The sequence below is a fragment of the Sphaeramia orbicularis genome, chromosome 20, assembly GCF_902148855.1.
Source record: "Sphaeramia orbicularis chromosome 20, fSphaOr1.1, whole genome shotgun sequence".
NCBI classification, from domain to species: domain Eukaryota; kingdom Metazoa; phylum Chordata; class Actinopteri; order Kurtiformes; family Apogonidae; genus Sphaeramia; species Sphaeramia orbicularis.
The window spans coordinates 26,096,734-26,112,263 of record NC_043976.1 but is presented as its reverse complement, the minus strand read 5'-3'; the positions used below and the strand labels follow the sequence as shown (position 1 = coordinate 26,112,263).

Here is a 15,530-nt window from a genome sequence, read left to right as displayed (position 1 = left end):
AGCTGTGACCTCTGACAGGTCGGCGTCCACTGCTAAACACAGCAGGGAGGGCGTTTACTGTTGGCCAGTGGAAACATAAACACAAGGACAGCATTGGTAGAGATGGAGAAGACCTTCAAACCAGAGATTTTCTTTGGCTGAAACACATAAGAGTTCCATCTGTCCTGTCAAGACAAGCAGCCACGCAGCAAATAGTCTCCAAAATAAATGATATTCAATAAATATACATGAAGTTCTGTGCCAAATAGGCTGAAATAGAAACATTTCTCACAGTGAAATTCAACAGCTACAAACTACAACTTCCAGAATGACAAAAGAGCCACATTAAAACCCAACTGTCAAAAAAAACAAACATTATAACTTGCATGAGTGTAAAATGGTTAATGCATGGTAGTTGTATTGAAAATAACCCGGAAGCAGATGGAAAAAGGTAGCTAACTTTAACACAAATGGCAGCTTTCTTTTATCTTTTCATAGTTCATCCTGAGCTGAGATGCAGTGGTAGTATTTAGTACAACATTATCATATTCATTAATATAAAATGTCAAAGAGCAGCAAAGCTATGAGGGTGCTCTGAGTTACATTCAAGTTCAAGTAAACCAACGAAACACTAAAAACATTTTTGCTGACCGAAATAAAACAATGCACAAAAGACAATGATTGAAATTGTATTGCGTGGTAAGACTAAAATAATTAAACTCTAGAGAAAAGATCTGGGTTTTCAGATCCATATAATCATGCTGATATGAGTTTTATGCTAGTTTGCTGTTGCAGATGGAAGTGCGACACATGTATCCACATCTGGTGTCATGGTGTCTAAAGGCAGGAAAACATGACAAAAACCCAACTGATAAGTACAAACATAAAGCATATTATAGAATAAAAAATACTCAGACTGAACTTTAATCAAAAAATTACTGGAATTGAGCACAAAAAGTGAAAATGAAAAAAATAAGAACCAACGCAAAAGAAAAGAAACCTATTTTATGGTTTACATAAGTGTCACTTTAATCAGTACTGTTGCTATAGTTACCTTGTGTTTAACTCAAGTATGGTATAAGATGGTTATTTTCTTGTATTTACTAATTATTTTAGGACACATGATAATCTGCAATTACATAACACAGAATATCAGACCAAGGAAATTAGATCATAGTAAAACAACATACTAGTCCTCTATTAAATCTGCTAATTCCAAATAGTTTATGAATCAAACACACGTTTTCGGAGGAAAAAAACAAAGAGGGTAGGAAATCATGATAAAAGCTTTTATACATGAAACATATGTGGAGTCACATGTTCATAAATGACTGATATTGAGTGTTTAAAGTACATACAGTAAACAACCATGAATATATTTTACTGTGTATAAAAAAAAACATGACATAAAATCTAAAACAGTAAATCTATATACAAGGCATGTGTGTTTTATTTTTGGCTGTTAGGACTGCTTATTTTCAGGTTTTCACACAACAAAAGGTTGATGAAACATAATATTCTATCCCTGACATTCACATTTTGCCATTTACTGATCCATTTTGGCTTTAAATTTAGTAATTTATGTTATTTAGATTCAGAAAGTTTGGCCACTGAATATATGTGAAACTAGAGGAATTTAAAATGACAAGATACGATGGTGTAAAATAGCTTTTTCCACCTCAAGAACTAAGTACAGGATACATTAATATATAAGGCAGATAAATAGAAAAAAAAAAACAAATGTCAGAGGACAAATTCTGACTTTGGCACTGACTACATAAAAATAAACATGAGCTACAGTGATCTGTAACAAGGGATTATATTTTGACATTTTATGGGGTCATACTTATAAAGATCACAGGGTATTTATTTCCCGGTGGGTTGTTCCCTGATATATCGAACATGAAATAAACACAGGGCTCAGGTCAGCTTACGTTTGCATAGTTTGAAGAGCAGAAAAGACTGGATCTTTAGGGTGTTTAGTTATTCAATTAAGGCTTGTGCAGCATTTCTGCAATAAATATCTAAAAGCAACGAGGCCTATGTTTCATGTTTTCTTGACTTGGGTACATCCAACAATGTCCAAATACAGAGATCTGTAATTATTTACTTGGGCGGTACCTTACCTTACACCTTTACTAAAATTAACATTTGATGTAGCTTGCAACTATTTCAATAGAATGAAACATTTATACTGTATATGTGCTTGATACACTAGAGCTTTAATGTGAATTATAATCCACTTATTAAAGTGACGTCTTGATGTGGTCAAACTCATTCCCTTTGTGAGAGGCTTCTGGAGACCTAAAATCCAAGTCTTCTCACTCATCTGGAAAGATAATGAGATGGTTGACATGCATGGAAACATGTAAAACGGAACCTTATGATAAGCATTAATGTCAATTATTTGAATTTCAGATAAAACACAGATATTATTGATCCTGTACAAATATCTCACATAAAACATAGATGTGGAGGTCACTTCTAAATCACATACAGCCTCTTGGAAATATCAGTCCAAAGCGAATAAGCTCAGCTTAAATGTTGTGAAAATACAAATAAACCACATAGAGACACTGAACAAGTGAAAGACACTCAGCATGAAATACTGATCTTTTTTGCAGAGTGTCACTTGGTGTTAGATATGTTATATTTTTGGGTAGAATGATATCTTAAGTTACATATTGTATTACATACATATAAATGTCAGGGAAGCCACTTCCTGGCCACAGGTCAGTGTTCATGGACCACTCTATCTTTGGTAACTTACAGGAATCACTGCTGAGCCCGACTGTCTTTAACTGAAGCCGATAATCCTTCATTTTCACAGTTTATTCCAACTAAAAGCATGTTGCAGTCCAACCGAAGGCGTGTATTCCAGTGGAAAAGTCATGTCAGTGCATACCCTCTATTTGTTCATGGCTGGTTGCAGTTCCTCATTGTTACTGTTTCCTGTGCATCTGGTTTTGAGTTAACAGAGTTTAAGATCAATGTGGTGACAGCAGTTTGGTAGCAGGTCATTTACTTCACAGGTTCAGTCCCTGCAGCACAGAACGATACGTCCATAGAAGAGTTAGACCTTGCACCGTACCCGTCACTCACTATGGATCACTCTGCACTAGTTATGAAAGTCTTCACAAAACCTCTGCTCCTCTGTCTCCCAGTCAGAGCACAGTGGTCTCAGTCTGCAGGATGGACTGGGCTCGGCAGTTCCTGGGAAGCTGAGCTGAGTTTTCGGTGCCATTTCGGCTGACGGACATGGCATGCAGCCTGTAGTCCCGGCCCACATAACGCTTCAGAGACAAACTTCTCCATGTCCTCCTCAGCTCACTCTGGACCTGAAATAAACTACTGTTTAATGTTGGCACAAAAAAACCTGTGTTAAAATGTGTCGTCTGTGTGTCGCTTCTCACCTCGCTGTTGAGGAAACAGTAGAGGACAGCCACAATCAGACCCTAAAATACAGACATATATGACTGTTACTGATTTAACTCCATGTTAATGTTTATCAGAGGTGGATCTTACATTTTTCAGGCTTGAAACTCAGCTTTGGTATCTGGATGTTAGCCTTCTTTCCAGCCATATGGAGTCAGATTTTTATCTGTTGTATTTAATTAAATATTAAATTTTAATACATTTATAAATATATATAGTTCTGTGCAAAAGTGTTGCAGTGTTGAAAAAAGTGTACATATTTATTTCTCATTCTCTTTTCTTACAACAAGAACATTTAGGAAATATGTGCACAGCCTTAAAAGACACAAAATACTGAACTGACCAGGTTGTAAAGGTTAAAGTCAGTATTTAGTGTGACCTCTGACCCCATGGCAAGAAGTGGCACAAACAGTTACAAACATCTGACATGTGTTGAATGAAACCCAGTATAAAACATCAGAAAAATAATGTAATAAATCCCCTGTTGTCTGAACAAAAGGGTAAAAGACATGTTAAGTGCAAAGGAATGTCCCACTAAATACTATCACTTCGGTTTATAGAAGCTGTTTTTACCCTGACACTTTATTGCTGTACATACTTTACATATATCCAGATTGGACCTTAATACAGAGACTGAGAGATGCATATGTGGCCATTAGAACTTGGCTAAACCAACAAATCTAATGTTGGACAGGGACTTTTACACAGAACTGTATATATAATGACGATTACTGTGTGTGTCCCAGGCACAAAAGATGGGATGAAAACAACAAAAACAAAACATAAACAGATATCAAAACCAGTATCAATATCAGCTATCAGCCAAAATGTCCTGATTATGAATATATCATTGCATTTTTTTTTTATTTATTTTTTTTTTATTTACTTTATTTATTAGGGACCATGTAAAATTTTAAACATAAATGTTGCCATTTGATGCATTGTACCAGAGTTATCTTTGGCTAATTTACATCTGCAGTTTTGTTGCTGTGTGTTTATTTAGTGAATCCTTGAAAACACACCTATGTAGTAACTGTATTGTAAATGCAATAGTCCATGCAAAGTTGTGATTTTACACTGATCTCACATCAGCTAAGGGGCTCAGTGATGCAGAGTAAAACATCGTCTTCTGAGGCTTTTGCATCCAACTTAACAAATAACCCTTACAGATTCACAAGGAATTAAAGATAATTCCTTCCTTAAAATATGGTGCAGTTGAAATCTTTCTCATGGTGATGCATGAACTGATGTAATGACTGCATGAGGTGGAAAAACAGTTTTGGACACCTCATGCATTTGTGCATTAAGAATCACTCCTAAGTCACTGAACTCTGCCAAGTAGTCTTCCATTCTCCAAACCCACATGCTCCCTTCTGCACAGGATTATGAAACATATTCAGTGCATGAAATGTTGAAACTATCAAGAATTTAGTTTTGTTATTTTTTCTTGTTAACTGTAAAAATACAAAAATCATTTGTATTTGTTTGTGTCTTCCTGATGCAGCCACACCTTTTGTTAACAGAATGATTTTCTGCAAATATTTCATGATAGTATTTGCGATTGTGTAAAATTTTAAGGATGTCCAAAACCTTTTTTCCACTCCTGTGGTGGGAGTAACAGGGAATGCAACAAAATTTGAAACCATGTGATCAGCAGAAGACATGTGACAGACCACAGGGAACAGAGTCCATGCTTTATCACAGAAACACATATTAAAGCCAAAAATAAATGTGGTCTTAGAGTCTGTACTGTATTAAATATAACTGTCCTTACCAGTATCTGAAATCTGAAAACCAAATCAAAGTACCAGACGAGTGCATCAGATGGAAACAGACTCTCACAAAGCATCAAGCATTACCTGGAAGGATCCGAGGCCAAGTTCGAAGAAGATTTTGATCTGTTTTAAAGTTTGATCAGCCGGGTCCATCAGATAAACAAACACCATATAATTCACCCCAAACAGAGGGATCAGCAGGAGGGTGGACTTTGCCAAACGCCTGGAAAACACAACAGAACCACACAGGTTAACATTCAGACCAAGGTCAAAACCCACATCACTTACACTATAAACCCGTTATCACAGTAACTGCAGATAATTACTACATAACTAATCAAATACTCTGTACAGCTCTAGCTTCAGTATGTATTTAGTTATTTTTCAGACAAATGTGCTGTTTTCTTTTTTGCCTTTGTCAAAATAAACCGGAATTTGTGCTCTGTAAAATAACTTTTTTCATGATTTTTTAAATTGATTCATCTGTAAAATAACCTGCAGATTAATTAAAATAAGTGAATTTAATCTGCAAAATTTCTGGTTTTAGTTAATTTTTTTTTTTTTTACTGTACTAAGAACAGACCATAAACCTGAAGAGGAAGGAAGCTGATTCTTATTTATTCACTCTGGTAGTTGCTGCAGCTTTAATCTGTAAATGTATATACAAGTAGTAGCTCTCACTTTGGACAAATTGCTAGTGCTCAAATCAGCTAAAATACACAAAAACGTAACATCTCAAGCTCAAAATGCAGCTGCCAAAGGATGCATCACATCACTGGAAACCCCAACAAAAAGTACAAATATCTGAAACTGCAGTTTCAGTGCGCTGTGGGTTTTGTATTTACCTGTATTGTGATTGTTCATTTCCTCCGACATCACTGCAGCGAAGTTTCTGCACCAGGATGTGGATGATACTGATGAAAAACAGGAAGTTGATCTGTGGAAGACAGGACAGACAAATGGATTATTGATGTTTGAACAATGTCAACATTAGCTACTAAAACTAATATGATATTACTGTCATTTTTCGGTCAATCTGGACATATTATATTTGTGTTTGTAACATCTTATGGTGAAGTAACCTGTAGGTTCTAAACATGTCTGGGAAAATACATTATTTCTGGGTGAAGAAAATCATAGCTGAACCCTGATTAAGATTGTTTGAGGTAGAATCAGTACATTTGACAAGAACATTACATGCAAAGAGTCCTTCAGCTCATGATATTGTGCATTTAAACAAATTAACATGTCAAATAAACAGGGAGAGCTGAACACGTGACATTAAACAGCATCTGAATGAACATTTATAATCAGAATACAGTCACAAAACAGAAGGCTCCTCTTGTATGATGTTAATTTTCTCATATGATATTTTATCTTCATTCACTCACAATAACAGACGCCATGATGGGCCAGTTCATGAGTCTGTTAGGAACAGGGTCTTCATTGATCTCCCAGCACCTGAAGACAAGAAAATACACAAATAAGATGAAAGTGTTAACAATAAAGCTCAGTATATGTGTAAGACGCTTTAATTTTTTAATTCTCTCTGTCATATCAGTCCCCGGACTTCAACCTGTTTTGTCTGTCTTGTCTGTCTTGTCTGTCATTTCCTGTTTTATTTTGTTAAATTCTCCTCTTGTGTCATGTCTGGTGTCTTTGCTTCCCTTCCCTGATTGTTTCACCTGTGTCTGATTACCTGTCCCCGCCCTGATTTGTTCCACCTGTGTCTCATTGTCTTCCCCCCCTTTTGTGTATATAAGCCCTGTGTTTTCCCCTGTTTGTCGCCAGTTCGTATTTGCCCTTGTGTGTCTACTTACCAGCGCTTCTTCGGATCCTGTTTGTCTGCCTGCCTGTCTGTTTCTGACCTGGATTGTTTCCTCGACGCCAGAGTTTTTACCTGTCCCCTGTCTGTGCTTCTGCCTCAGTGTCCACTCCTGTGTTCGACCTTTTTGTCCGGATTAACGGTACGTGAGTCTGCCTTTCCCCAATGTCCCGTTGCCTGTCTGCTTGCCTCTCTGTGTATGACCTGGTCTGTCTCCTGACTCTCCTTTGTTTTCCCCTAGTCGGGTTCCCCTCGTGTGCTCCCGACCCGGACCGTGGGCTTTCACATTCGGGTTCGGACTCCGTGACGAATCCACACAGCAGTTTCACTGAAGATTCATCCATTACCTTTATGTGTGAACTGTATTTTCTGACTGTGTTTAATAAACACAATTACAGTGTATTTTTGTCTGTGGGTCTTGCATTTGGGTTCAGTCCTCGTACTACCAGTCCTAACACTCTCAGATCTATGTTGTGTCATCATCTAATTTTCATACTATTAGAATAGAATAGAGCGTTATTGTCACCGTCACAGGAACAATGAAAATCTGTTTAGCAGCAAAAAACACAATAAAAAAATAATTAAAGATAATAAAAATATCACACAAAAATACTGAAAAATGTAGGCATGTGCAAAAGCTACAGGATAAAATATTAAATATACATATATTACAACAGTACTACTGAAATATACAAAAACTAACTATACAACAGATGAGAAGTATGTACAACAAATAAGGATATATACAGGTAAGATTAAGAAAACTAAGTATTATTGTAAAGAATAAAGCTGGATCACGTGTAATAAACGAGACAAATCGGATCATGCTGCTGATCTTATTGTACTGTAGCTTTTGTCTTTAAGAAAAACATCTTATAATTTAGGCAAAACTGCTATCTATTGATGTGTTTATGTCATGGCAAACATCTAGAGTAGCAAGAAATATGTGCTTCTTGACTTAAATGAATTGAGAAGAAAACAGGTTTTAGCAAATCCATTACTAGATTTGAAAATGGAGGTGATTTGTGGTTTTATTGTGGCTGTTTTCTGTCTAAAAACAGAGCTAAGCTAACAGGGCTATAATGTAAACTATCAGCTGATGCAGCCCATGGAGATTATAAACACAGTGTTATTTTGACCAGCTGTTAAAATAAGTGTCTATGAGTATTAGTTTAAAGAAGAAAACTTGATGATACCATAATACAGATGTGTGTAAACAATGAGGTTTATACTTCAGTCACTGAGTGATATAGTGTTATTTCCTTGGTGGCTTTGGCCCTAAGTATGTTCTGGTACTAGACCTCCCTTTAGTGGTGAGAGTTTGTAATATCAATACTTTAAGGCTTCTGATTGGACTGTGTTGTCTAATTGAGGTGGTCACAATGAATGCATTTTCTAATTGGACTAAAAGTTAAATAGAGGTCATGTAAACACTGCTATATTTATAAAAATCTAAAAACATATTTTGGTGAAAAAGCACATTAACCCATAAAGACCCAATGTTACTTTTGTGACAGTTCCAAAATATTATTTTCTCTAAATTTAACTTTTCTTAAGAGATGCATCACCACTTATTTATAATATTTACCTGTGTATTTCACATTTTTACAGGGAAAATCATGTATTTTCTTAAATTTAATTTAATGATCATGTAGATGTTCATAAAAGCTTAGATTAAACTCGAGGGTTATTACACTGAAAAAAAAAAAAGTGACTTTTACAGCAAAGATATCATTAACTGAACATAAACCCAGTGTGTCCATCCATTGTCATTGATCCAACTCCATGGGTTTTACTGGTGAATTAATGTTGTAGAAGATGATGATGTTTCCACATTCACTACGGAGCCTCTGAACGTCCAAATGGGTCATATCTGATGACCATTAAAAGACGACAAACTGTACTTTACACCAATTATTTATATGTATTGATAGGATTAGTGGATCAACAGGTATTAAACATTTTAGATCAGTAAATGGTTTTGGTTGCAGGTGGATGTTTGGGTCTTTATGGGTTAAAGTCAATGTCCACTGGTTTGTTTTAAACTCCATCTAAGAATCAGTATTTAAGTGAAAGTTATAAAATTACTTATTGTGCAGCCTCTATGGTTTAGTGTTCATTAATCCTGGTTGTAGGGCTGTGGTCCAGACTCACCATGTGTCATCCAGGTTTATCCTACATATAATCCACGCCACCATGAACACAAAAGGGATTCCTAAGAGAAAGGGAGAGGAAAGGAGAAAGAGAGGGAGTGAAGGTCTGTTTAGATTCTCATATGCCAGACACAGAACATCCTCATGAGGTGCCACGCAGGAAATATGAGGCCTGCACCCATGTACATTAAACAGCTGGGGCTAAATGGTGATGCATTAGGGAGGAAGTGTTGGTAAAGTGGTGATGGATGGTGATAGGAGGTGTTGCAAAGCAGCAGCTGAGACAGAACGGAAACAGAGGCCAGGGGATTGACTGTCAACGGCCTGAGGTGTCATTTAACACCCTGATCCACCTTAGCAGCACCATCAGTGGATGTGTATGTGTAGACCAGACCAGGAGGACTGAGACGCAAGTCTGGCGTAGTGGGTAAATGACACAACTGCTATTTCCTGAAGTGGTCACACATTTTTAATACTTTAGAGCAGTGGTTCTCAACTGGTCTGGCTTCAGGAACCACTATCAACCCTCAATGATAAGTCACGACCCAAATTAACACTTTCATGCATGAATTATGAGAACCTTAAGATTTTTTTTTTGTCCTGTTTTTGTTACTCTTTAGACATGAACAAAATAATGCTATTGAAATTTTTTTTATGAACCTACTTTTCATGGAGTTGCAAAAATGTCCACTCAGCTGGACACCTTGCGTTTAATTTTTGAAGCAAAGAAATGTGTATTTACTGACATACTGTGCGAAAACTATGAAATAAAACATTTTTAATGCTGTTAATCTGATGTTTTCTCATATTTTAACAGACACTAATAGTTATTACTCACTTCATGGAGATAATATGCAAAAAAAAAAAAATGTGAAAAATTAAACAAAACTGTTAATTACAGTCTAATAACAATTAGCAATTGATTGACACTCAAACATGTTAGTGCAGATGACGTTTATGAAGAATAGCAAAGTTACGGTAATGGTATGAATTACAGTGTATGAGATGATGCATAAGAGTCCATTGTGTTGGCTGATATGGAACTAAAACAACAAAACCTATGAATATACCAGAGAACAGCTGTAGAATAACTATCCACTGTAGCGACCAGTATGCATGAAAGGGTTAATAAAAGTTAAACTGCTCAAATTTATTTAACCCTTTAAACCCTAAGCCTAAAATGGTCTGCCTGGAGTTTTTTTTCTTCTTATTTTGACCATAAAAAGTTTAGAAAATATGCTGTCCGTGAGTCCGTTTGCCCATTTTTCCAGAGCACCTTTTCTCCCCAGATCTTTCAGAATCTAGCAATCATTTACAATTTACTGCATATTGTAATTCTGCTAAAATGGCTTATCTCCAGCTTCTAGTACATGCGTGAGTGAAGTTACCATAATGACCCAATAAAACCTATGAAGCGCAACATCTCAGGTTTCAGAAACTGTTGGAATTTTCCCAATTGCACAAGCAGTGAAAGAGTTACAGCCATCCAAGCTGCATATGCACAGGATGTGTCAGCGATAACACATCAGGTTTTAAAGAGTTAATAAAAAGATGGTGTGTTTTGAACCTGAGATAATACAAAATATCACAGCATGCCAACACAGAAGACAAGTTTAATGATACACTAAACTGACCAGCTGGTGGTGATGCTAAATATGGAAATATTTCCTTTAACACTAAATTAGGTACATTTTAGCAAAAACCAAAAAAGTGCACTGAGTTGAAAATTAAAAGTGCATTCAGTCACTTATTCAAGAATAAAACACACTGAGGTTTTTGTCCTCAATGTAGGTGAAACCAGATCTGATGTACTCATTGTCATACCTGAGTTTCACAGGGATTTGAAATTTGTGGTTCTTCTTTTATACTGTGAAATGCCTGGTGTTAATTAGCATTACAGCACATTATTACCACCTACTGTTGGGGAGTGTGAATGGACAGGGCTGAGTTCCATAAAAAATATAGCACAGGATTGGTTTCTTAACATTATTTTTGCCCAGACAAAGGCCTGTGACCCACTGACAAGAGGCTTCCAACCCAATTTTGCATCCCGACCCACCAGCTGAGAATCACTGCTTTAGAGGCTAAATGATGTTGCACATTTAGTTTGACAGACGTGCACTGACTGAAAAATGAGTGAATGCTATGGGTATTTCACTACCATTTTCTTCCTCTGTTTTATTGTTTTCTTTTTAATTCTGTCTACACAACCTTGCAAAGTATCAACACAAAAATACAAAAACTCTCCCAGAAACCATAGAAACCATTTATGTTAGACTTCGGATTGTAGACACAATCCGACTGGATAATACTGGACGAAGCAGATGCAGAAGCTTTTATCTACCTTGAAGTATGAGCAGCAGCAACAAGTTCAGTTAAAAAATTAATTGTCATCTTAAGTTTATTCTTTACATGATGTGGATTCTTCCAAGTCTCTAAAAGGTATCTGTGTTGACTTTGATCTTCTGCAGGTCATACACTGATTTATACACCTGGATTTGATGTTTCAGGTGAAGCTTCGTCACACAAAGCAAAAACAGACACGAGCAAAATGTGTGTGACTCCATTGTTTCCCAATGTGTTCATTTTCCCTGAACACATGGATACATATAATAATGCACGAGGGACCCAAACATAGAGATAAATGTCAGTTTTTGTAAAATATCTACATTAGTGTGGATGGGGCATAACTTTACACTGCCATTCATAGTAAATATGTACATAGTGCAAATATATGGGTTAAATGCAGACTTACAAACAGCGACAATAAAAAAGGACTGAAACCCCAAAAATATTAAAACTCAATTGTCATTTAGAATCAAAACATACACTAAAAGCCTAATTAAAGTCATGTGAAGAAAATATGTGAATACACTAGTGCTTTTGCCACCTTTAGCCTTGTTTTTGTAGAGTTGTAACAAACATGCATCTTTATTTATCAGTGTCTTCTTTAAGATTCAACAAGGTAATGCAGGAAACATGTAAACAGTATTAAAACACACAAAAACATCAAAACTAAATAACTTCCATAAGGTTTAAGTATTCAGTGTGATCTTTATGTGAATTTAACACATACTTTGGTTGTCATTCTTTTTTCTCTTATGATAATCCCATGTAGATTTTCTCATACCATATGTTTTTCTGAAATATATTTTGGTTTTTACTGCTGTTTGTATATTTTCTGTGTATTCCAGCTGTACCTAAAGCGATGCAGAAATGCCTATAAATGATCATTCCAACCTTGCTAAAAACAACAAATCCAACAGCAGCCGAGGATTTTTGCAGAGAGTTGTATGTTAATTAAAGAACATTTATGTGTGAGCCTACATTTGATGTACATGTTTACTGAGTTTCTGGTCTATAAAAGTGTGTTGTGAGTTGATGGTCATGGGAAAATGTGGGTAAGAACCACCGCCATAGACTGATGACGCCACACACTACAAGACTCTTCAAAGACTTAAACCTCTCACATTTAACGACAATGTGTCGTAAGTCACTGAGTTTATAGTCAGGCATCTCCAACTCCACCAAATGACAGGAAGTCATGTATCTTAAAAGCAGAATTTGACTTAAATCAGCTAATTCTGGCATAAAACACCGAGTCATGCTGCATAAAAATCTGAAACTACTGTATCGAAGGTATTTTATGGCATTACTGATGCTCAGCGAATGTGGTTTCAGTTCCTGTGTACGTGTGTGTGTGGAGCGTTTATTGTAAGGAGTAGAAATGTGGAAGTGGTTTTGTAACATGCAGTTATGATGAGAAGGAACATGAAAGCTGTTTCTAAAAGCCTTCACAGACCAGGCACCGATCAGTTCATCCATAAATGAAATAGTCCAGTGAGGGATGAAAAGGTTCCAGTAGAAAACTAATAAATATACTGACAAGAGCAATAATAAAGATGAAACATTTATGAAACATGAAACAAACTTAGTTTAACTTCATCAAATGTTGACACTTTTGATTCCAATTAAAACGTTTTCCTGTTCATGCGCCTATGATTGAATTCATAATTATTTCTTATGGCAGTGTATGACCTTAATCCTGGAGTAGATTGAACTTTCACATTTTACATCCATAAAAACCTATAAAGGTCTTTGTATCCATTCATTCAGATTATGCATTCATGAATCTGTCAAAAAGAATCTGAAAATAAAAATGAAGGTGTCTTATATTATGTATACTATACTAGAATAATATTTCAATCTTTTATTTTTAGTATCAAAATTTTTACTTCATTATTGTGGAGTGTTGCATGTAGGTTGATTAGAAAATATTACCTGAATCCATTTTTTTTATGCTTGAGAAGATACAGAAACCCTCTGATCACCATGTAAACCGTATTCTGGACATTATGTGTATGTCCAGAAACTTCTAAAATCCTAACATTTGGGCATTTTATATTTAAAGAGCCATGTCTCTAATAAAAATCTAGATTCCTTCCATAAATATAACTCGATTAAATCAAGTTAGCAGTTGATTTATACTAGTTTTATTTCAGACGCTGCCTGTGTAGAGGATAATTGCATTGTGCTGCAGCCTACCCCATCCGATGAGCATGTAGATGGACAGGCGGATGGTGTAGGTGTGGATGACCAGCAGCAGCGTGTGCAGGTACAGACCCTCCACCAGCAGCCAGAAGAAGTTAGCCATGACGAAGTAGTTGAAGAAAACCACACTGGCTTTACAGCCCACCTGAAACCACCACAACAGAGATTCAATGTCTCATATCAGACACCCACACCTACACTCCTAATGGATCATAGTTAATTTCTTTTGTTAATAACCTAATTGTTATCATTAGGTTTGGAATATACTAGTGGAATATTGTGCATGTGATGCTTTAGATGGTTTAGTAACAGACAAAGGGTTTGTAATGAACGAACAAAAGTTGCACAGATCAACTTTTAAAGCTTCAGTTAGTTCCATTCTGGCAGAAAACCTCTTAACTGTGACCTCTTAACCCCTTACATGCTCCCAGACACTGAAATTTATGTGAGGCTATTTTGGAACAAATATGACAGAATGATTAAATGCCAGAGGTTAACTAATGTAGATTTTATTGGCCAGAGAACCACTAAAGGGTATCATCTGCACATTTACTGCAGGAAGTAGTACATTGCATTCCCTATGCTAAGAAACATGCAATGATTAGGTAAAGCAGTGCAATATATCACATTAATTCCATTAATGCTTTCTGAAAGTATTTGCTACCATGCACCATGGTTCTGGAATAATCTTCAAAAAACTGTTGAATTACATATATTCTTCTCTGTTAATGATTTTAAAAGTATCATGGAGAATGCAGTGAAGGTGGAGTGTCACTGTTTTTCTTGAGTGCATTATTGTTGATTGATTGTTATTCTGTTACATTGTTCAGCATACAGCACATACTGTGTGCACTGTCCCTGCACTGGACTGTACATACTGTATTTTACATTTCTTTCTATATACATTGTACATAATCTTAATACACTAATTCTTTAGTATCTCTCATATTGATGTACATATTCATGAGTGTTTTTATATTATATTTCTCTTGTTATGTGTATATAGCTGAGATCTACCTGTGCAAATAATGACAATAAACATTCTTGAATCTTGTTCATTGTGTATCATGTGTTTTAGTCTAGACTTTGTATGGCTGCTACCTTGGCCAGGTTTCCCTTGCAAAAGAGATTTATAATCTCAATGGGACTTCCTGGTTAAATAAAAGTATATAAATAAAAAATAAATAATAAAATTGTGAAAAATGCCCAAATTGCAAAACTGAGATTGTTCCCCTACTGACACCTGTCTTGCTCAACAACTGTAAAAATACCATTTTTTTTTTTGTAATATTTTAACTGTGAATGTGTTTCTCCAGTTGTACATGGCATACAGCTTTAGTGAAGAATTATTTCATGTTTCAATTGTGTTTTGTTTTCAATTCTTATAAACAGAAAACAATACATTAAAATTATAAATTGTCCATAACATTGAAAAAAAACAAACTTTTTTCTATATTGCTCAGCTGTAACTGTTGGTCAAAAAACATACAGAAACTAGTTCGCATCAGATGAAAAAAGAAAAGGAATATTTTTTTGAACTATAGAAGGTGAAAGTTCCTATTCAACAACTGAGTCACCATCCATATTAAGGACAAAAACCTGATTATTTTGTGCATGTATCAGTATTTGTAATCACTCTAGCCTATCTCATTTTAACTCGTTAGCTTAGTTAAATAGGAATCCTATATGTGTGTCACATTTTTCCCACAGGAGTAGAAATGCATTTGTAATCTGAAGTGACATATTACCTCAGATCTGGACGAAGATCTGAATCTGCGCTGGTACTTATTGGTTACTTGTGACTGTGACGGT

The 15,530-nt window shown here is 35.8% G+C and overlaps 1 protein-coding gene across 1 annotated transcript in view; it reads right to left on the bottom strand.

The window, feature by feature from the left end:
* Nucleotides 1-923: 923 nt before the first annotated feature.
* The window catches only part of LOC115411738 (vasoactive intestinal polypeptide receptor 2-like), a 62,220-nt gene continuing 47,613 nt past the window's right edge, over nucleotides 924-15,530 (bottom strand). Inside the window, exons 7-13 of the mRNA XM_030123958.1 lie at nucleotides 13,713-13,863; nucleotides 9,169-9,229; nucleotides 6,581-6,650; nucleotides 6,035-6,126; nucleotides 5,274-5,412; nucleotides 3,393-3,434; nucleotides 924-3,317 (exon numbers count right to left, since the gene is read on the bottom strand). Of these exons, the coding sequence (XP_029979818.1) occupies nucleotides 3,144-3,317; nucleotides 3,393-3,434; nucleotides 5,274-5,412; nucleotides 6,035-6,126; nucleotides 6,581-6,650; nucleotides 9,169-9,229; nucleotides 13,713-13,863 (729 nt within the window). The 3' untranslated portion in view covers nucleotides 924-3,143. The remainder of the gene's footprint in view (nucleotides 3,318-3,392; nucleotides 3,435-5,273; nucleotides 5,413-6,034; nucleotides 6,127-6,580; nucleotides 6,651-9,168; nucleotides 9,230-13,712; nucleotides 13,864-15,530) is intronic.